At 44.9% G+C, this 22460-nt stretch overlaps 1 protein-coding gene across 1 annotated transcript in view; it reads left to right on the top strand.

The window, feature by feature from the left end:
• The window catches only part of LOC142075747 (CUGBP Elav-like family member 4), a 719152-nt gene that overhangs the window by 594142 nt on the left and 102550 nt on the right, over positions 1–22460 (top strand). The window contains exon 4 of the mRNA XM_075137566.1: positions 18434–18559. Coding sequence (XP_074993667.1) covers positions 18434–18559 — 126 coding nt within the window. The remainder of the gene's footprint in view (positions 1–18433; positions 18560–22460) is intronic.

Genomic DNA, 22460 nt, shown 5'->3' with positions numbered 1-22460 from the left:
CAGAAACAGGGATATAAAGGCCTTCTCTTGAATGTAAGACCACTACCTAGGGAGCTGAGGACAAACTGTTGTATCTTACTCATGAGTGGACTATTGATGGGCAAACTTTCAATGTTTTTGTTAAAAATCAGGAACACCTACACCAAATCCTTCAAACCCCTGTTCTCTGGGTCCTAGCTTCCACTCAGACAAGGTGCATGCTGCTACCTGAAAGAAAGACGGGCCAGTAGCTGCCTGTAAGACCAAGAACCACCGTATCACCCAGGGCTAGACCTTCCTCAGTCTGGGACAAAGTGGCTGGAACAGGCTAAAAATGAGTCAGGGCAAGCCAATAGTTAAACAGTGGAAGAGTCAAAGCAGGGTTCAGTGCATGTTCCCTGACTTTCTTTTGGTTAACATTACATATGCTAAATAAATGTCATCCCAACTGGGACCTGGGCTTTGTTTCTAGCTCAGAGAAATGTTCAGGGAAGCTGAATGATAAGAACGTATTGCCTTACTGTGCAGGGAAGTCTCTGAGTGCATTCAATACAATTACTTCTGCTCCCAGGAAAAAGATGTTGAGGTGGGGAAAGGAAAAAACTGTCCTGCGTTTCCCCTTGCATGAAACACTCTTCAGAATTGTGACTTTGTTTTCTTTTATTTGCTAGTCTCTCCAGCTCTCACACTCTCTGTGGAACTAGCTTGTAGAGGTTATTTCATCCCAGGGTCCTGCAGACATAATAATGGTAAGGACATAATGAAGAAGAACAGGGCCCTTCTTGTGGTGGTTGAGTCACTATATTTGCAAAGATAATGTCTACACAGCAGACACAACCTGTGAATGAACCAGCCATTAACAATAAGCCGTAATAACCAAGAGTGAAGAACAGACATAGCTGAGGACCATGCCCAGCTTTTGTGACACTATGTGGAGAACATGGCCCGTACTTAGGAAGATATAATATTCCTTAAATGCCTGTGTTAGAGAACTGTGCCGCAAGAGAGGTGAAGATCTGCTGTTCAAGCCAGCGAGAAGGAGCAATGCCAGAGGTAAGGGAAGGGAGGAGAGCGGCTATGTGTCTTTGAGATCCTATCTTCCCCTTGGCAAAACTGACTGATTGAGTTTTCCTTATCAGTAGAAGCTATCATGAGCTGCAAAGGTTGGATCTCTAGAATTGGAACTTCCTTGTAGTTCCTGCTGAGTACAGCGTTCAAGAGGGCGGACATTAAATGGATTAAGAAGTGGGTAATGGACAAATCTCAAAATGCAGTTGTCAAAGAGAAAGCATGATAGAGTGAGGGTATTTGTAGCAGGGTTCTGCACAGATCAGTACCAGCCCTGATGCTAGTCAGCATTGTCATGAATGATGTGGAATTAAATATCCCAGCTGATAAAATCTGTGGATAACACAAAATGGAAAATTGTAAGGACAGGACTCTGTACAGAGTCATCTGAGTCACGTAGGTCACTCTGAACGAGCTTTGGCTGTCTGAGGCATTATGTGCGCGTTTCTGCAGAACCAAATCTAAGCTGACTCATGGAGGAATAAGGCTAAAAACCAGGCCTAAAGAATGAGGGGTTATATTTCATAAGACAGCGACCTAGAAAAGTACCTGGGCAATGACCTAGAAAAGTGGTTAGCACGGCTGAGGAAGTCAACATCAGCTCCCAGCGTGGTGGTGGGCAAAACCATCTAATGGGACCTCTTGCTGTACAAACAAGGAAACTGGAGGACAAAGATGATTAGGTAGTGTTGATGGGGGAGTACTCTGGCAAACTGATCCCAGCCTGGCGTTCACCTTTTAAAAACTGTAAAAGATTTTGAAGAGACCTGTATAAATGAAACAGATGCCACAAAGTGTCAGGCTTAAAGACTTGTGCTCATCCTTGCCTGAGAGAACTCCAAGACACTTGGGTCTTTATGGAAGTATCTTTTCTGGGAAAAAAGTCTATATACTGAAGAGTGCTTTAATCAGCTGGAGAGAGGCCGAACTTTTCTCCGAAACTTTTCTAATTTGAACGCCATGCCGAACACATTAAGGTGAGAAGTCAGAGACAGGCTCTTGTCACAAGAGGATGCACATCAAAGCAGACTATGATGCTGACGCTTGCTTTGCCTGTTGTTCTTGTGGTAAGACTTGACCCCTCTCCAGAATGCACATTTTAGCCAAAACATAACCTATGGGGATAGCTGCGGGGCAACAGCAGCATGGCTTAGGCATGGCGGTTTGATCGTGGTATGGGAAGCTCCCGGGGGCAGCTCTGTGGGCATCTCCAGTACATAGGAGGAGAGACCAGATCTCTGAACATCCCTTTTTGACAATAAGCCCTGTGAGTCTCTGCCTATCCTGGGACTAAGGGGGTTTTGAGAGGAAGAAGGGGTCGTGGCTACTACTTCTTTTCCTGCACGATGTCCATCTTTGCTTCCTGACTGATGCTGCAGATCACTGGAGAGGGTCTTTAGCATAGGGAGTGTGCCGAGACCACGCGCTGGCTCTCTGTGTCAATGTTATCGCTCGCTGTCACATTTCGAAAGAGGAAGCGAGTCTGTGCCATGCACGCAGAGAACAAAGCCCTCGCAGAGCCGAGTGAGAGTTACAACTTGTCAGCACGTCTCTCAGCCTGCCGAGGGCCAAACATGAAACACAAAAAAGGCCTGAAATGAGGGAAAAAGGGGGAAATAATAGCACAGTGAGCTCTCAAGCTCAGAAAAGGCTTGCTATAAAACAGCACCTTCGCTCTCTGTCTGTCTCTGTGTCACTGAGTCCTTGCTACTGATGAAGGGAAGAGATGACTCCCCTTAGCACAGTTACAGTACTGTTGCAGTAATAGGGACCAGAGGCAGGTTCAGATCTGGCTTGCATAGCCCTGCTTTCTCCACACACACCAAAAAGCATTGTTAGCCAAAAGGCATTATTAGTGGTGATGAAATCTGAGGTGGAAAGAGTCTACTGAGGGTTATGTTTTCCCACGTGGACAGTGAAGCTCCAGCAGCTGGAAATTCGCCTTCTGAGACTCAGATTTTACCCTGAATCAGGGAATGAATTTCTCTGGGTACTAACCTTGGGTAGGAATGGGATAACTGCTTTTCATATTTCCTGACCTGGCCATAGCTGTGTTGGTGGGAGAAATAATTCTGTCATTGCATGGTGTATGTCTGTATTGTTGATTTACACCTACTAAAGACCTTGTTTCAGAAAGCTTTGTAGATTTGTGCTTACTGATCATTTGGTCCAGGTGTATAATTTTCTGTTTCAAGTACTTTTGGTATTGATAATATACCATGGCAAGAAAAAGACAATAGTATAGTCAGCACTGTGCGGGGGTAAGACAAAGGACCAACCTCAGCCCAATTCTGTAAAAATAGAGATGCATCTATATAAAGTGAGTGGAGAAAATTGACTGAAAACAGGAGACCAACATCCCCACTTTGTACAGACTCAGTCCTATCCTGCCAGTGGTTGTTAATATAGTTGGTAGTATATGCATCCTTCAGGCTCTCCGGTTTAATTAAAATTAGATGAAGCAGAGCGCTGACAACAGAAAATTACTTTACAAATATTTGTCTTGTTCCCATCATGGCATTGTGCTGCATCTCCTTTTCTGGTATCCAAACTCATAAGGTATTGAGTTCCCTCCTGTAAGACTCACCTGCTGTTAATCTTCTGTATAGACTAAGAGACGCCCCTCCTCTTGCAGTTGTTGTATGGAAGTGCATGGTCTCTGGTCCCCAGCTCTTCCCGTTCGCTTTCCTTCATGAGTTGCATAGCACAGGGTGTCAGGTATGAGCTTGGGAATGGCACATGTAGGATCAAGTTGTGGTTTAAAGCCAAGATTTTATCTAACTCTTGGATGAGCAAGGAGATAAGGTTGTTAGGCCTGAAGAAAAAAAAAAGGACAATAATGGTCCTTCAGAGAGTGCAGGACCACCCAGCCATACCACTTTTACAGAAGCACAGCCCTAAATCAGTCAGTAAGAGTTAATAAGTAGTGTTGGGCTGAGCTGTGAAGAATTTAAAAAGATCAGTGGAAATAAGGAACTCAGCAAGGATACAGTCAAGGCAGGATTTGGCCTTGAGCCCTCCCATCTCCCTGCACGCTAGGGAAGAAAATGGTGGAGAAAAGCTCTGCTGGTGCAAGCCACCGATACGTCGTACACGTCCACTACAGTCAATGCACGTTTGCTGTGAGTTCAGACAACAACAGCCAAGATCAGAGTCGTAGGACTGTCCCCACAGGCCTGCCAGAGAAGGGCTGACTAAACCGTGTGAGCAGAGAGGTCCTGCGCCTTCTCCTGGCCGAGCTCACCCCTGAAACCCACCTACAAATGGAGCTACCAGCAATGCCAGTGCCTGGAGTCAACTGCCTCTGCAGCAGGAGGCTGTTTATGAACTATTCTTTACTGCTGGCATAGCACCCAGCTCATTTTCACCTTTCTTAAAGGTTAACCTCATTTCCCTCTATTAGTTGGTTTTAGCGAATGCCATTCGGCGCGGCAGTTAAAGAGCTCTGTCAGCAGATGGAAATGACAGTGGCATTTAAAGGCAGTCAGAGTTGAGAGTTGGGGGGGTGGGAGGGTGGGTGGAAGAAATAATCTTGAATAAAATGTTTGCAGGGGGATGCTAAGTGACATCAAAGGAGTCTCACTTTCCCCAGCGAGAGGAGAGAACTTCACTCAATGCGCTGAGTGGGATGGGTCTCCCCTGAGTTTGAAACCAGCCCAAATCCAGGGAGACGAAGTGCCTGGGGGGCTCCAGACCAGGGCACGGGGCATCCCATGTCTATGGGTAACTTCTTGCTGGGTCCAGCAGGCCTTGCTTCCAGCCAAGTGTGTGCTGAATATTGCTTTCACTAAAGGAAGATTCCTCTGTGAGTGTGTCGGTTATAAATTTTATTGCAACCCCTGTGTCACGCACTGCCGTTGCTGCCTGGCATTTCAGGCCACACCGCCTGGTCGCAGTTTTCCTGAGTTTTCCCTCACTGCTCTGCACTTCTGTTTTAAAACCTGGGGTCAGGCTTGCAGGAAAATCTTCCACTCAGAGGAAGGAAGAGTTTTGCCTGTGCTGGAGATTTCACAGGGTTTTGTTTTTCTTTTCCTTATTGCAACAGAGTGGTGAAAGGAGGCTAAGAGAAGAGGCCAAATCAGGGAAATACATACAGACCCCCAAACACATACAGACCCCCAAACCCTAGCACACAAAAGATGTGATCGGCATCGTTCAGGCTCTGCCATCGTTCTGCTCTGTCCTCATCAGACCTCCGCTGGCACGGATGTAATACGCCGTTCTGCATCAGGGAGAATCTGCAATACCCAGCAGCAGTCGGGACATACTGAGCAGCAGTTCAGCAATTTGAGGGTCTGATCCAAAGCCTGTAAGGCTCCGTGGCACTCTTTTTCATTAACTTAAAGCTTCAGCTCTAACCCTGAATCCCCTATGTTTATTTCAAGCACTGGTGTAGCATCACTGGAATATAATTTTCCTTTGCATACGCACCTTGGTCTAAATGAGTATGTGGATAAGTCAAGCCAGATCCTGCCAGGCGGCATCCTGAAGGAGACCCATTCATTTCCTGGGTCATTTGTTGAGCTGGCCAAAGCATTTCAAAGGAGCGGTTGTCTAGCCGAATGTGTAGTTTTGTAAAAGGCAAAGCGTTCCCCTGGAACAGGTCCATTTCAATGAGATTTTTGCCAGGGGACATTTTTTTTTAAATTAATGTATCGAGTTCTCATTTCAGGAGGTACAAACCTGTCATTTTAACAGGATCTTTTTGATTAATTTTGTTTCAAGTCTGTATTGTATTAAACCACTAAGAACATAAGAGCTTCCATTTTGGGTTAGACCAAAGGTTTGTCTAGTCCGGCATCCTCTGCTCCCGCAGTGCCCATTAGGAAGAGTAAGAACAGGGCTTTTATAAAGAGTGACCCTTCCCTTAATATCCTCCAGCTTCCAGCAGACAGGTTTAGTGACTAAGATAGATTTTGCATCTGGATCTTTATGTTTAATAGCAGTGAGTGGACACAACCACCACTAATCTGTCTCATTCTCCTTGGAGCTAATTTATGAATTTTGCGTTCAGCAACATCCCATGGCAGAAACGTCTTTCATTTATTCACATAGTGTGTGAAAACGTACTCTCTTTTGTCTGGCTGAAAACCACAGCCATTCTGCTTTATATATTTTATGTTTTGAGGTTATTAAGACAAAGTCTTTTTATTCCTCGGAGACAATACTCTGTAACATTTCACAACTGAAGAATTTCCATTTCACAAGAACTTTGGCCTCTCCAATTCAAAGTGGAAACACGTTTTTTGAGACATCAGTGTTTCCCATAGAAAGAAAATTCCATTTTTCATCCAGTTTCAGTCATTTCATTATACCAGTGTAATTGAGGGTGACAGCAACAAAAATAATAATAAAAAAAAAAACACAACAAAAAACCTGCTTAGGCACTCTGGGAAGAACTGGAGAGAATGAATGACAGTTTCACAACAGCAGCTTCTTCCTCCCAGCTGGGCTAGCAGAATCACGAGGACAGGTTAGGGGGATCAGTCACCCCAGCCTCATCACACTGGCACTATGTCATGCCCCCAACTTATAGTTTAAATGCCTATAAGGCAGATGGTATTCCAGATAGGAGAGGATTCCAATTCTCACCTTCATTTTTATCTGTAAAATCACCAGACTGGGATTTCCACCTAAACGAAGTGGGACTGGTTTAAGCAAAGATACACCATCCTTATAGGTGATCTGCCCTGTGGGGAAAAAGCATCCCTTTAAGGTCTCCTTGCAGGCAGTGGGATGTCTGAAGGATTAAACTGGTGGATCCCTTTTAAGTGCAGATCTTGAACTAATCACTTGCAACTGGGCATATGTACTGCATGCCCAGCTCCACTGCTCACATCCATAGGCAAACCCTTACAGGATTTCAGCTGCTGCTCTGTAAAGCAGGGTGAAATTATATTTCTATTTCCAACCTCCTTATTTTTCTGCTTATAGTTACAGGCAGGACTGTCTCTTTCCACACTTACATACACAGCCTGGCACACTCCACTTTTGATTTTAGCTGCGGATTCCAGGTACAAGAGTCAAACAAATAATACACAAAACTTCTGTGTGAAATACGGCTTCATAACTGAAGTGAGCATTAGGCCTGGAGCTGTACGATGTAGGAAAGGTGTTATTGAGACCTATGAGACATGCTGCTTGGATTCCTTTATTATTATTGTATTCTTTTGCCTCTCCTTCATTTTCTTTGTTTGTAGACGAGGGGATGGAGAGGAAGAAAGCCAGCAAGTTTATAAAAGCAAGAGAGAAAGGAGTTGAGGCATTTTGTGGAGATCTTTAACGACATTCTGTATAATTTGAAAGTGGGGAGGGAAGGGGGGAGAGAAAAAGGGAATTAGCAAAAAAACTGGCAAAAGAAAAGTGGAATGTGGAGAGAAGCGTGTGGATGAATTTTAATGCAATCAGAAAGCTGTAATAATGGTAATAAAGGAATATATTCAGACGTCAAGAGAGGGAGAAAGGAACAGGACCCGCGACGCCAGAATTTAAATTAGACATAGGCGTATAATTCTCTTTTCTTCCCCCCCCCCTTCTTCAAATGAAGGAAATGGAATTTTTAAGCACAGCGAAAGAGGGATTAACAATTGGCAGGTTTTCAGCCCTTTGTCTTTTGGCGAATCCCATTTAATCACCGTCTTTAATATTAAGGAGGCTGTGGTCGTGCAGGGCTGTCTCAGGCTTGGGGGAAAAGGGATGATATACAGAGGAAAAGAGAGATAACACTTAGGTTCAGGCAATTGTGAGGAAGTGTTTCAATTACCTCCACTGAAGTCTTTAAAAACTGAAGTTTAATTTGATCTGAAATGTCGTCACAGCTCCTGCAAGAGAAAATATGTCCTTCCCACCCCCCCTTCCTGCCCATGTCTTTGCTGTTCCAACAGTCCTCGGTGCTCAAGGCTGGAGTGCTACCACGGATTAATGTCTTGGCCTTCTAGGCTTCTGGAAAGGGTTTCAAAGTCCCGACAGGTCACCAGTGAGATGAGTTTAGGAACTGAAACCTATTTTCCTGACATACCAGCCTTGACACCACTGACCCTGCGGAGTTTGTCAAGAAGCTTCTAAGCTTTGCTCTGAACAAGTGTGAAAACCAAACGTCCCTTCAGGCTCAGCCTCAGCCTTGTACGGCCACAGAGTGAAAAGGGGATGTTGCACATCGAAATTAAGATGTGTTAAATTCCCCAGAACCAAAGGCTGTAGGAGTTGTATTCAAATCTGAGCTGTCTCTGAAAGATGAGTGTAAAAGCGTGATGTAATTCAGTGTTCGTTTGAGGTGTCATTTGACAGTACAAGACAGACTTCTCCTTCACCTCCTTCTGTGGGAAATCCATCAAGCTGGGCCAGGGAAACATCCGTAGATTTGCAAGAGGAAGAAGCCCAAACAGTCATGGAAAATCCTGCAAAGTTTAGTTACAACACAGCTGCACACCTCCACGCTTTGATGCTGGGTCTCCTTAGATGCTTTTCTCCCATGAACATTTGCACAGGTGCTCCCAGGAAGTGAGAACTGTAAGCACAAGCTGCTAATATCTAGGAAAAGAGGCATGATTTTTTTTTTTATGATTGGAAGGCTGATTTGAATTCACCTCCCATTGTGGAGGGATGGTGAAAAGAAAGTGAGTGTTTGGGCTATACATTGAATTTAGAAAGATCAGATTTTGACTCCCGAGTCTTTTCCTAAAAGGCATCACCTCATGAATCTTTCACAGAAATATTCCAGTTGGGTGTTTCACATAATGAATAAACTTGAAAGAATTATGATCTACCAGGCACAAAGCAGGCAGAGTCTTTGTGCTTTGCATGCCATCGGGTTTTAGACCGCTCTCACCACCAGCTTTCCTAAGCAAGGGCTACTAATAAAGTGGGTCATTGTGAGTAGTTTTCCCAGCTCAATATCAAACACCATAAAACCTGTCATTTAAGATCTGCACAGGGAATAGCATCTCTTGGCAATGGACAGTTGTGACGGCACTGTTCAGCAAGTCAGAACTACTGATATTTGTCTTGGGTTTATAATATTCTCAGCTGTACAAGAAGATTCTGCTGTTAAAGAATCATTTAGCCTATGTCTTCATGGTAGGGTTTGCTTGGCCTGTTGCCCAAGTTTTGTCCATAACCTACATTGTATCTGAACTGTTCAGATGAAGCTGTAAGTTTAAGGCTAGATTTCACTTCAGTGCAGGTAGACAGCAGGTCTTGCCACAGGAACACAGGCCAGCCAAGCCCAGACAGCATTCATCCTCCTGGTCTGAACTTTCTTCTTCACCTCTGTCCATTTTTTGTCCTAGCTCTACTCTTTAGCCATCCTGCTCATATGCCTGCTCTCCCAAACAATTTCTGGACATGGTTTAGCAGCTGCTGCAGACTGAGGACCTCTTCCAGTTCCCTGTCAAGCAGGTGTCTCTGCTCAGGAGGATAGTACTGTAGTATGGATGAGGACCCTGAAAGTAGAGAATAGGCCCAGACACATTTAATTTAAAAATGTAATCTTAGACTTTGGGTTCACCAGTTGGCAACATGTTAAATTTCTTTCCAGTTGCTCATAGGGCCAATAGCAGCCAACATCTGTGTTGTCTTGGACACATGCACCTAGATCACTGTGGCACTGTCTTTAGGGATTACACCGCTGCAGGACATGAAAATCTCTCCCTGAAAGATGACTCCAAGATCCACAGTTGTTGTCATTTGCAAAAGCAGGGTTTTCCATTCAGAACTAAACCCTGCCTTGACTTACCCACACCATGGACTGCTCTTGCATGATCAAGGAGTTGGGGAAGCTCCAGCCACTTAAATCTGATAGAAACCGTCAGAGGGTTCAGCCATAGACCTGACCACCAGCCTGTCAGGTGCCTTTCATTATTACTGCCAGAGCTCCCTGTATTCCTGGCTTGTGGCAAACACCGAGGACCCTCAGCAATGCCCAATTTTGCCTGGTGCAAGCACCAATTATTCTTTTTGCAGATGGGGAAACTGAGGCTGCCTTTTGCACTGCGTAATTTATGTAGCCCATATTTCCACTGAGGCTGCTGTCCTTGGCAGAGATGTATTGTAAGTATTTAGTAACAGTAACTACATGGTCATCCATCTCTCTAGTACCAGGAATAACAAATCACACTAAAGGAAAAGTGATTTTGCCTTCCACAATATCCAGAGCACGGCTTGAGACGGGACCCAAGAGTCCCAAATACCAGTCTGAAACGTACCGACAGAAGCTTTGGCCAAGCTCTTGCATATCCTCATGGATCCACTCTTCCATAACTGAATCAGGAGTGATTTCCACTCTCTTCCAAAACAAGATCTAGGACCTGTCAGTTGTAAATAGTTTGTGTCATGTTCAAAATAAACAAAAGGAAGCGGTTCCTAACACAGCACATGATTAAGCTGCAGAACGTCTTGCTGCAGGATGTGGTGGATGCTCACAGTTTACATGGGTTCAAAAGCCGACTGAACAATTACAGCAAAGAAAGACATTTCAAAAACTATTACTTAAGAAAAAATGCTTCAGACTCCGGATATCCCTAAAATGCAGAGCACTGGAGTCTAGGAGAATATTTTGGGGGATTAACAAAATTGCTTATCCTGCTCTTATACTCTTTCCTAGACATCCGCAATTGGCCGTTGCCAGAGGCAGCACACCAAGTCAGACAGACCTGCTGTCTCTCGTACAGCTGTTCTTTCACTCTGTATACAGGATCCATGTTCAAGTCAAGGCCTAGAGTGCAGCCAAGCAATTAAATAAGAGAAATCCTTCAAACTAAGTTTTTCAGATGCAACAGTGGAGAGTAACGCACCTGTGGGATGAAGCTTCCTTCTTTGTGCAGGAGAATTATGCTCCCACACCTGGGCTTACATTCATTTGCGCTTGTCCCCATCACACAGCTGTTCAGATTAGCTGTTATTCTCTCTAGCCCGGGTGTCTCAAAGCCTCTGTCTCCAGCAGTCGGATACCAGCAGCTGTGCAATCATATCTGCTAACGTATGGGATATAAAGAATCTGTTAAGTAAAACCAAATTGGGGAGGGAGGAGGGGAAGAGATCAGCACAAAGAAATCACTCCTGCTAAGATGCGATTAGGGATGCCCCACAACACCCAGCTGCGAGGAACAGGTGAACTCAGCAAACATTTTAAAGCCTGCAGCAGAATTAGCCCCTTGTGGGTGTTGTTTGATATGGGGAGGGGGAGTGAAAAGGAGGGAATTAGGAGCCTGTGCGGGTGGAAGGAGGGTTCGGTTGCTATTGTTTGGAGTTAGGTAGTGGTAGGTTTCCATTGTTTCCAGAGTGGGTTGGGGTTTTGGTGGTTGTTGTTGTTGTTTTTTTCCCCATCCTAATTTTTGAAACACCTCCATTTTACAAGGTTCATGTATTTTCCAGCAAGGTACCACGGAGAAGATAATTAGCTAATTTACAATTAGCTACAACAGAATTCGTAATCGCTTCCCCTGTGGAAAGGGCTGTAATCATCATCACGGAGCTGTAGGACTGCTGTGAAAATGGCAATAGGAGTGTGCAGCCCAGGCCCCAGGAAAAGCCCTGCTTTTAGCCTATTGATCCGCCTGATTAGCACGGGTTGAGGGGAGCAGCGGGTCACTCCGGCTCAAGAGGGGAGCTGGTTTGAGCTTGCAGATTTGAGTTCAGAGCTCAACCCAAACTTTCATAATGTTTGGGGCACCTGCGGCTCACCCTTCTGCTCTGTAGCTTCTCCTTTCTTCTTTGGCCTGAGGAGGATACCTTGTCCACGATTGTCCGAAAAAAAAGCCAGGTTTATAGCTCTTTTTCACCACTGTGACTTTGGCAGATTCCTGATCCCACTGCAAGGACTTGGGGGTACTGGTGGATGAAAAGCTGGACATGAGCCGACAATGTGTGCTCGCAGCCCAGAAGGCCAACCCTATCCTGGGCTGCATCCAAAGCAGCGTGGCCAGCAGGTCGAGGGAGGTGATTCTGCCCCTCTGCTCTGCTCTGGTGAGACCCCACCTGCAGTGCTGCGTCCAGCTCTGGAGCCCTCAGCACAAGAAAGACACGGACCTGTTGGAGTGGGTCCAGAGGCGGGCCACAAAAATGATCAGGGGGTGGAACACCTCTCCTATGAGGAAAGGCTGAGAGAGTTGGGGTTGTTCACCCTGGAGAAGAGAAGGCCCCGGGGAGACCTTATTGCAGCCTTTCAGTACTTAAAGGGGGCTTGTAAGAAAGATCGGGACAGACTTTTTAATAGGGCCTGTAGTGATAGGACAAGGGGGGTAATGGTTTTAAACTAAAAGAGGCTAGTTTCAGACCAGATAGAAGGAAGACGTTTTTTACCATGAGGGTGCTGAAACACTGGCACAGGTTGCCCAGAAAGGTGGTAGATGCCCCATCCCTGGGAACATTAAAGGTCAGGTTGGATGGGGCTCTGAGCAACAAGATCTAGTTGAAGATGTCCCTGCTCATTGCGGGTGGGTTGGACTGGATGACCTTTAAAAGTCCCTCCCAACCCAAACCATTCAATGATTCTGTATGATTCTATGATGGACACCCTTAGCGCCACCTCCTCTCCCCTCTCTGCTGAAGACCAGTCAGGAGAGTGGGCAAAGAAGATCCGCTCTGCCTCTTGCATCCTCTCTGGTAGATGTGCCAGTTGGTCCTATGCACCAGCATTTGCTTCTTACCCACACCTGCACAGAAAACTTCTCTAAGCTGCTCATTTGCTCTGTCATGATGCCAAGGAGATAAGCTAAAAGGTCTTCCCCGTGTGTCCCCCCAGTGCCTGGACCAAGGCACTGCAGTTGGTCCTTCACTGTGTGTGCAAGCAATGTTTGGGGAGGAGGAAAATAGCAGCAGAGACAAATAACTAATAGTTATATAAATAATGGAATTAATTAGCATCTGATTTCTGAAATGAAGCCATACAGCAGCCTGGTCCTGATGCTTAGAAATCCAAAGGCATGGAGTAACATCAGAGAGCTGCTATGGCGAATACCATGTGCATACAGAAGATGCTTGTTCCCATATAGAAATATGCAAATGCCAAATGTTCTTGCACGAAGAAGCACACACACTATCCGTGTGTGATGCCCTGGCAATGAACTTGGGATGAAATAGGGAGGCTCATAGGTTTTAGAATAAGGGGTTTTGTGGCTGGAAGGGACTGTAGTGATCTTCTGGTTCACCCTCCTGTGATTAGCCTGGGCCACGAAGGTGGTAGATCTGTCCTTCTTTATTTCCAAAGCCTTGGATGTGATGTTCTAGATGGTAAAGCTGTCTTATGCTTTCCTGATACAAGGATTCAACCTCTTTGTTTTGCATGAGGAATACAAGAACACAAATGTATTTATATACTCTTATCTAAATGTACCCCCACGCACACACACACATTAGCGAGAGCTATCTGCATAAACACAAACCTGTGTCATGTCTCTCTGTGAGTGACCCTAATTTTCCCCTAGTCCCTCCACAATTGCTGTGATTCTTGTTCTTGTCCTCTTGCTCCACAGAGGGTCAAACATCCTGCATCTCATTGTCCCTTCTGTCTCTTTAATTAGTGCCCGTCCTCCCCCTTCTCCCCCTCGCTCCCGTGTCCCCCCTTCCCATCTCCTCTCAGCACTTGGTTTGCAACGCTCTATTATTTCACCTTTCACGCGTGCCGCCTCCTTCGCCCGGGCCCGTCTGACACCTCTGCCTTACGCTTATCATAGAAACATAACATTTAAATACAAATAGAACAGGGAATAATTTAACCCCTATTTGCACTGGGGAAGGTGCCGAGGCTTCGTATAAACACAGCCGGGGAGATTTATAGATGCTGTATATTTATCTGACAAGTTACATTTCTTCACCACTGTGCCTGGCAGCCAGCTTTTCCTGACAAGCGCAAGCCTCCGCAGCTGGCAGAGTGGCCAAGAAGAGGGGAGCCTGGTTTCATGGGGATATTGGAAATGTCACCAAGGGGACATCTCTAGGGACTCTGGTTTGCCATTGCTGTGGCCTTTCTCTCCCTACCCATCTTCCTGGAGGAACGGGGAGTGCTGGATCCTATTGTTTGCTGATAGCAAAATGGGGTAGACTTGAGTTGAACTCAATTTTCAATATTATGGGAGTACCTCAGATCACTGACGGTGAGGGCTTCGTGATGCACCAGCAGAAACCCCCTCGGCTCTTCTGGGCACCACAGAACAGAGAAATAGCCATCTATGGTTATTTCTGTGGGGCAAGCAGGCATGATAGACCCAGGTTGTGGGGAAAGACTAATAATGGGGTGAACACTAATGAGGGAAAACAAAAATGTGTGGAGAAGAGGCTTACATGGACACCACATTCAGGCACCACCTGAGAGGCAGTGTCGCTGCTCAGACTGCTGCTGTTAAGGACTGCCTCTACAGCGAGGTTAGTGAGATTTCTTCACCAACATGTAATATATCTGGGCGTGTGATAGAAACTGAAACTGTCACTTTGGTGTGTGGAATAGACAGAAATTTAGACAGGCCCTTCCTGCAAAAGCAAAGGGGGGCTGCTCAGGTGCGCACCAATACTTGATGCATGGCCGCGTGTGGCCTTGAGGAAGCTGCATAGAATAGGTTTTCATCACACCTGTCTTTAGACATGCTAAGTAAGCTCACTGTCTTGATTTCCCTCACAGGGAAGAGATAGAGGCTGCTCCTCATGGCTGCCCACCTCTGTTGTATAAGACAGGATGATACTGCAAGGTACCACTCCCTCTCCGGTGGCCATGGGCCAGCTTACGCTGGAGCACACAGTCATGCCCACCGCTCATGTTGGGGACATCCCAGATCACGGGCTCATGCCTGACCTTTTTTTGTCCTTCTCTTCTGCCCCTGGACAGTGTTATTTCTGTTCTCCTTGACTGTGTTCACTTTGCCCTGGGGCCCAGGTCTTACGGGGCCTGGTCTGAAGGTATTTTACCCCTCAGTCCCACAATTTGAAATGGTGAAAATAGCATTGAGCTGAGCAATGGAGGTCACGGAGGACTGAGTCTGCCCAGTGCTCTGAAATTCAGACACAGGTCCTGAGACATAGATTTGGGATAGTGTCTCGCTGAAAGAGGACGAAGCATGGGACTCAGCAGGATGGTATGGGTGGACCATGAGTGGTAAGGATGGACCCTACACCTACAAACAAGCAGAGTTCAGGGACAACTTGATCTGGGGACTGCTTCAGGTTTGTGTGCAACCTAAACCTCTGGTTTCTGTAGATTGTAGAGTGGCCTGAGCGATGGTACAGCAAGGTACTACCCTCCATTCTCATTCGAGGACACTGGAAAAGTCTGGTGGGGAGCATCTGTGGTGTGCACATCCCACCGACATGAGCACATCCTCTCTTCATTTTATTCTGGCAGTCTCATGGTCTTGTTCAGACATATTTACAAAGCAGAAGTAGTTGTCCCGGTGCATGGCATGTCAGTTTTTTGTTTGGGACCTGGAAGAGCAACATATGGGGGCACTCAGGGTGTAAGAGGCTCATACAAGCTCCATTAGAGGATAAAGTCATTAGCCAAGACCTGGAATGTGCTGAATGATCCTAGCTGCTGGACCCTTGCCTCTCTATTGCCACCCAAGATGTGCAAGGGGCGTTGTTAAAACATGCTGCTGAGCTCCGTGGCAGGGCTGGGAGGTAAAAGGCAAATGCAGCACTTTGTTAGAACCTCTCAGAGTAAAAAGCTTGTTAAACTGACTCATTTTTTATCAGCCGAGCGTGTGATTGTGTAGATTTCTGAGACAGCAGATGTAACAAATGATTCCCCTGACAACCCAAGGCACAGTTTTTCAGGAGGGAGACAGGGCACTGATTTGGAGATGGGGCTGGAGGTGATGTCCAGGCAGCGCTGAGCCCTGGCTGGCCATGGGGGTCCCTTTCATGCCACCTCCTCTGGAGCAGCTGGACCAGCAGCCCCTGGGGAAGGTGGTCCTCACCCTTGGCAGAGCCTGTTCCTGGTGGTCTGATGGCCACCTTGTGGGCAGCTCAACACATCTTCTGCCAGCCAACTCTGGGGACAGGCATCACCACTCCTACTGTCCTGCAAAGATGCAGAAAAGGGGGTTAAAATAAAAAAAAAAAAAAAAAAAGGATATAAAATTAAGTGGTTCCTAAAACACCTGGTTTTAGCTTTGCATAAACTAAATCAGACAAGGCAGTTTCAGGCAAGTTCCACGCTAGAGAGTTTTGCTGACAGAGGAGGGATGTGATTTTTTTTTAATGATACATTTATATTAGCAAAAAGCCTGGTGAAAATACAGTTACACAGATATAGGAGTGCTTTTGCTGATGCAGCTTATTTCAAACAGGGGAAACTCTATAAAGTACAATATAACAGATGCTTCCTCTGTGCTGGAAGTATTTACTAGACACAAACTTTCTAGGTAAAGCCTTTTGCCGGCGGTGTTCCCAGTTCGTTCCCACTGCTCTGCCCCCTTCCTAAAATATTTCCCATCTTCCAGGACAGCTGGTCTCATTCCTGGGTGGGTTTCCTCCAACATGTGGACAACCATTGAAGTTTGTACAGGACTCTTTCTCCAAGGCTTTGTCTAGCCCTAGGCTGAAAGATGCCCCACAGAGCGCACACTCCACTTCAGTAGCTGCCTCTCTAAGGCTTATACCTCACTTCTGAGAGTCTCTTTTGCAGGTCAGTTTGGCCATCAGGAAAACAAACCTTTCAGATGTCCAAAGCACCTTCTCTTGAGATGGGGACAACCTACACAGTGTTAGGGCTTTGTGCATCATTAAAGCCTGAACTTTTTGTTGCCAGCAAAGACCTCGAAAAGTCCCTTTGTTTAATCAATTCCAACATAAAGTAGGCATATTTCTTGCTTCTAATGTGTCTATCAGAAGGCTATCCCCATTTTTTCTCCACTATCAGAAATGCACATGTACCTTCCTCAACCTATTTTTCCTACCATTTCAGCAGCCTAACTGAAGGCAACATAACTCCTCATTTTCTGTGGGCAGTACACTTTTTGTTCACGTGGATAACTCCACTGCAGGATTGAAAGCTCCTAACATCCTCACTCGATATCCACTGCATGAAAAATTATCCTTATCCAAGGCTATAAAGTAATTTGCCAATTTGCAGGTGCATCTTGGAGAGGGGAATTTTGATCAAACACTGGTTGAAGCAGAACAGATTGCCTACACCAATGATTTCTCAGTGAACAAAAGTGACATAAATCGCCCAATTAGTCAGCCAGAAAAGGGTTGTCGCAAACAGTGTTTTGTTCAGCTTTAGGTTAACATGTGCATTAAAAATAAATAAATTAAAAAATCAAACAATTTATTTATTTATTTATTTACATATACTTATTCAAATTGGTTACATCTGCTCTGTAAACGGCTCTGAAAAAAACTCTTGGTTCACACATTTACATAGTGTTTAATGAATGATAAATAAGACATTTATGAATCATGTGCAAATGGCCTGTTTACATACACAACGTAAACTATGTAAATTTCTTTTTTTTTTCTTGGTGTAATGGTACTGGTCTCTGAACATAAACCTGATCTAGAGGCATCACTCGGTGCCCTCTGAGATGTTTCTAACAACTCAGCAATCATTAGTTTGGTCTGTTTTCACCAACATTTTTTGAAGGTGTTTCATTCTGGACTGAAGATCTTCATACTTGGTATAAGTCCAAGTATAAATAGCCTTTCTCATTCAAAATACAATTATCTACTAGCAGACCACGTCGTGCTTTTACATGAAATACCACCTGCTTGAACTACCTCAGATATTAGTAATCATATAAGTTAACTTTATGTTTCAAAAAACAATATATGTTTTGAAAACTTTGGGCTTATTTCAAATGTATTCTAAAAATACATTAAGAAACTCATCCGAACTGTAGGTATGCGTCTGTGAGTGGGTATGAATGACAAATCTCCATTTACAGGCTGTGTCTTCCATTATATCCTGATTTAAAATAGCTTATGTTAAACATTTTTTTCCTGCAACTTATTTAGTATTGCGAGGGCTACTAACTTACGTTATTTTTCATTTGGACTTTATTTCTATATGCTATCTTTATCCACATTCCTCTTGGATCGCAGTCTGAGCAATGTTGTCATTTCAGTTACTGCAAGCTGACTGCAAAAATTGATCAGAAAAAGCTGATTGGAAGACTTCAGTGCCTAGATTTTGAGAGGCATTTAAAGATTATATATATAACGAAACCTTTTTTGGTTTGATTCTTTTTTTTTTTTAAATTGCCAAATTATTTTCAAGTACTCATTGAAAGTCAGATGCTATTAAGATTTTTTGAGCCAGCCACTTGAAATGACTAGCAGCTTCTGAAATATGTCACGTCAATGAAATCACCGTTTGTTTTGCATGTGATACTGAGCCATCTTGGCTTTCACATCCCTCCTGAAATATGGTAAGCATCTCTTTATTTTGTTCCAGAAGACAGAAAACTCTTTGTGGGCATGCTCAATAAGCAGCAGTCAGAAGACGACGTGCGCAGGCTATTCGAGGCATTTGGCAACATTGAGGAGTGCACAATCCTTCGGGGACCCGATGGCAACAGCAAAGGTAAGGGGATGGCTTGCGGCACACTCTGGTTTTAGTGTCAAGCTGGACCCGGTCTCAGTGTATTTATCATTTTCTGGTGTGACAAAATCACTAGGTAGCCTTCAGGACAGCATCTCTTACATGAGGAGGGGTCACATTTGCCAAAGGAGGCAATTTCTTTGCTGGTCACTGTCTGCTTGTATACGAGAGGAAAAAGATAATTGCACTTAAAAACACATGCCCTGCAATGAGCTACATCTCGTCTCTTCGCATGCAAACTGATGCCTACTGATACCTACTGTTTGCTCGTAGGGCAGAGCCTCTCCTCTGAACACAGGGCCTTTACATTCACTCAAAATGTGCTCTCCCCACCCCATCGAACAGGTCAATTCTTTCTTTAAACAAAGTCAAGGTTGCTGCTTTACCTCTTGACTCACAGGCTCCGCCACCGTCTCTGCTTATTTCTCACCCACCAGCCCCAGGTCTTCCCCTTCTTCAGTTGGTCTTTGCATAGATACACACCGGTCAGTGATCGTAAGTGGAAGGGTATAGGTGCTGATTTAAATATTACACTCAGTAGACATTTACGGCTTGAAACATGCAAATGCTTCATTGCAAAACTTGGTGCCTTACCCCCTTCTGCCATTTTTTGGCATCACTTGTTACCTGGATAGCACAAAGGATCCTTTTCTATAGCCCAGGGGTAAGAATGAGGCTTCTCTCTTGAATGTGAGGGTCATTTTTTTTCCCGTCACTCTCTAGACAAAGTAACTTCAATTTGAATAGGAAGCCCTCTTCTCTTGACAGTATAATGTGTCCATTAAATATTGATCTGCGTATAATATATCATAAACTGTGCTGGAATGTGCAGGGAAGAGACCAGTCCTGCTGACGCAGTTCATATCTCACTGGATATTTTGACATGTGACAACACCAACCAGCATATTTTTGCAACAGAGAGGCAAAAAATCCAAACCACAGTGATACACTGGAGAAAGATATTGCTATTCCATAAAATCACTGGTGGCCAAAAAAGACTTCACACCAGCATTATAGGCAGCTGTTTGATATAAGTCAGCAAAGCTCAGCCTTCCTGATATAAATGGCTGAAAGCAAACTGTGGGCACCTTTCTTCAATTGTATGGCTACTTTCGTTTCATGACACTCAAAGACGGGGGCTGCCCCACTGGAAAGCGGTAGGCTAAGTTGGCCTAGAAGAGCTCCAGACATCATAACGATAGGCAGTTAAGCACTCCATTCACTGAACAAATCAGTAAATTGGGGAAAAGCAAAAAAAAAAGTAGTGTCTGCCTCCACCTGGAATTATACAGAACAAAATCTAACGACAAAGGAGTTAAACTGAGTAATAATAAAGGCAATAATATTTGAGATCTATAAGAAACAGGTTCCAAAGGAGATCCAACCCACAGACTTGTATTCATACTTAATCTATCTTTTTTTTTTTTTTTCCTTAAACAATTTCATTATAAGTCTGAATCTGAGTGGCAGCTCTATATTGCTAACCAGTTTAATTATTAGTGCTAGCGGGCTGCAGTCTCAGGCTTGCATTTCACTGAGCTGTTCAGGATCAATACTGAGCCTTGACAGAGTTAATATTACCAGCTTCCATTTGCTGGTGCTATTTCTGAGAACACGAAGCTCCTAATTTACACACACACAGTTACATACACACATACACGCACACAGAGCAGTCAATCCAACAGAAAACTTAAGGCTAGTGCCCTTATCTTAGGAGACAGTCAGGCGAGCCACAACTCCCACAAAGTTATTCCCAGTCTGTAATATCTTCCATCTGCTAGAAACCAATATGTGACACACATTGCTTGTGAGCTACTTATTTTGGGTAAAACCCATGAGGCTTAAATTCCACCTAAGTTGAGATTTAAGCAGATTGTCTAAGTGCCAGATAGCAATCAGATCCCGTAGACTTCAATCCTACCCAATCCATTACGTGAAGCCCCACCAGGCATCCCTGTGGTGAGCCTCTAAGTCCTCCAGATACCTCAAAGCAAGCAATGCTCTCAGAAGGTAGGTCCCAGCTTCCCACTTTAATGCCACCACACTCCAGTCACAGCCAGAAAGCTGCCTGTACCTTGCCTGAAGCCATGGGTGATGCCCTTAGCCACGAGGCATGCCCTTCACAAGGCTGCAGAAATACCTCCTGCATGAGTGTCTCGGGTAGGCACAGTGGTTGGAGCATGCAACCAGGTAGCAGAAGAGCTGGGACTGAGACATTTCTCTGCCTGAAGGGGAATGCAGAGCCTGGATCTCCTGGGAGAGGTGGGAGAGGAAGGAGCCTTCCTGTACCCCTCCAGGTAAAGTTCACCAGTGTGCATCCAGGAGTGCAGGAGTCTTCAGCAGGAGTCATCAGGTGAGAAAGCTGAAGTGGATCCAGTTCAGCAAGCCAGCAGGACCCACAGGGTCTGCCTTGCTGCTCTCTGGACAGTCTCTTTTATTTTTCTTTTCCGTTTTTTTTCTCCATTCAGCAGTTGTCTACTTCAGGCGCTCAGAAAGTAAAGATTTCCCATGGCACCAGAAGTTCCACAAGAGGAGTCTTACACCCTCTGCAATTATAATCTCAGGCCCTGACTCTGCAGTCTCCTCCAAGTTGACAAGACAGTCAGAGCAGCCCTTTCAGCTCTGTAGTCTGGAATTAAGGAAAGAAAAAGCATTTGACCACTTGTATCTCCCTGTTCAGCACAGGTTATATATCTCTCTGTGTGTCAATAATCCCTTCAAACTTCAGATCTGCTCCTGTCAAAGGGACACCATTGTTCTGAGGAGGGTGGCATGACTCGTGTCCTCGGCTCATGAGGTCCTGGAGTCAGTTATGGTGAAAATGGGAGGGAAGAAGATTATGCGCACGTTTGATGTTGTGTACAGAAGCCATCCCATTGAACACACAAATAAAAGGGCCAAAATTTTGGGATCTCTGCTATTCCTTGCCACCATACACCAGTGAAAGCAGAGTTTTCACTTGTCCTGCTACCTCAAAACCTACTGGAAGCTGTAGGAGGGATCCCATTAGCATCTTGGGTATTAAACAAGATAAATGCCTGCTGCTCCTTTCATTCCCACCTTTACCCAGTTCCACTGATCCATCAGGTTCCTCAGCACGGGGGTGAATTTCACCTGAAGAGATTGAAGCCTTCAATGACAGCAACACTGCAGCCAAAAATCCTGCTCTAAATGTGATGGGTGACTGGAGCTGGAAAGCTTTTGTATATTTACTAATCAGCATCTTCTTTTTAGAGGCAGAAAGTACAAAAGAATCTCTGCAAATAATTAAACACCCTAATTCTGGATTATCTCTGATTAATGAAGAGGAAGGCATAGTATCTCAGGAGCCTGGGAATGCTGGGCTGCGATTATGTCATAATTGATCCCTATTGTTTCCAGCTGAAGTTTATCTAGCTCATTTTCTCATGATTGTCTCCTCTCAGCTCCTTATAAATTAGATCCAACTATTAGCAACAATCAGTGTGCTTTTCCTGAAATACAGTCTGAGCACAGTGCTGAGAGGGTAATGCAAAGTGAAGGGCTCCTAACTGTAAGCTAATTTCATATGTCTGTAATATTTTTAGAAGGGACTATCACTGCTTTCTTCAATCTCACTTCTATCAGCCTGTAGTGATGATTTTGGGGACCTTCGGGGCTCCTTCTTCTAGTTTGCAAGTGGAGTGTTCTAATGTTTTAGTTTTCACACTGTGTGGATCCATAAGGGTGTGTGGACCTTCTAAAGGGTTTCTGCAAAGGGAATAAAGGAGAGCTGTCCCATTGTCAGGACTGGCATTCCCTGTACGGTGATCTGCACCCCTTCAGGGAAACAGCTAGGGCTTTGCAAATTGATTAAAAGCTCAAAAGTCTTTGGTAGTAATAGAAGGGGATGGAAGCCAGAACT

The sequence above is a fragment of the Calonectris borealis genome, chromosome Z (assembly GCF_964195595.1).
Source record: "Calonectris borealis chromosome Z, bCalBor7.hap1.2, whole genome shotgun sequence".
Taxonomy (NCBI): domain Eukaryota; kingdom Metazoa; phylum Chordata; class Aves; order Procellariiformes; family Procellariidae; genus Calonectris; species Calonectris borealis.
The sequence above is the reverse complement of the archived record's forward strand: the minus strand, read 5'-3'. Positions and strand labels throughout refer to the sequence as shown.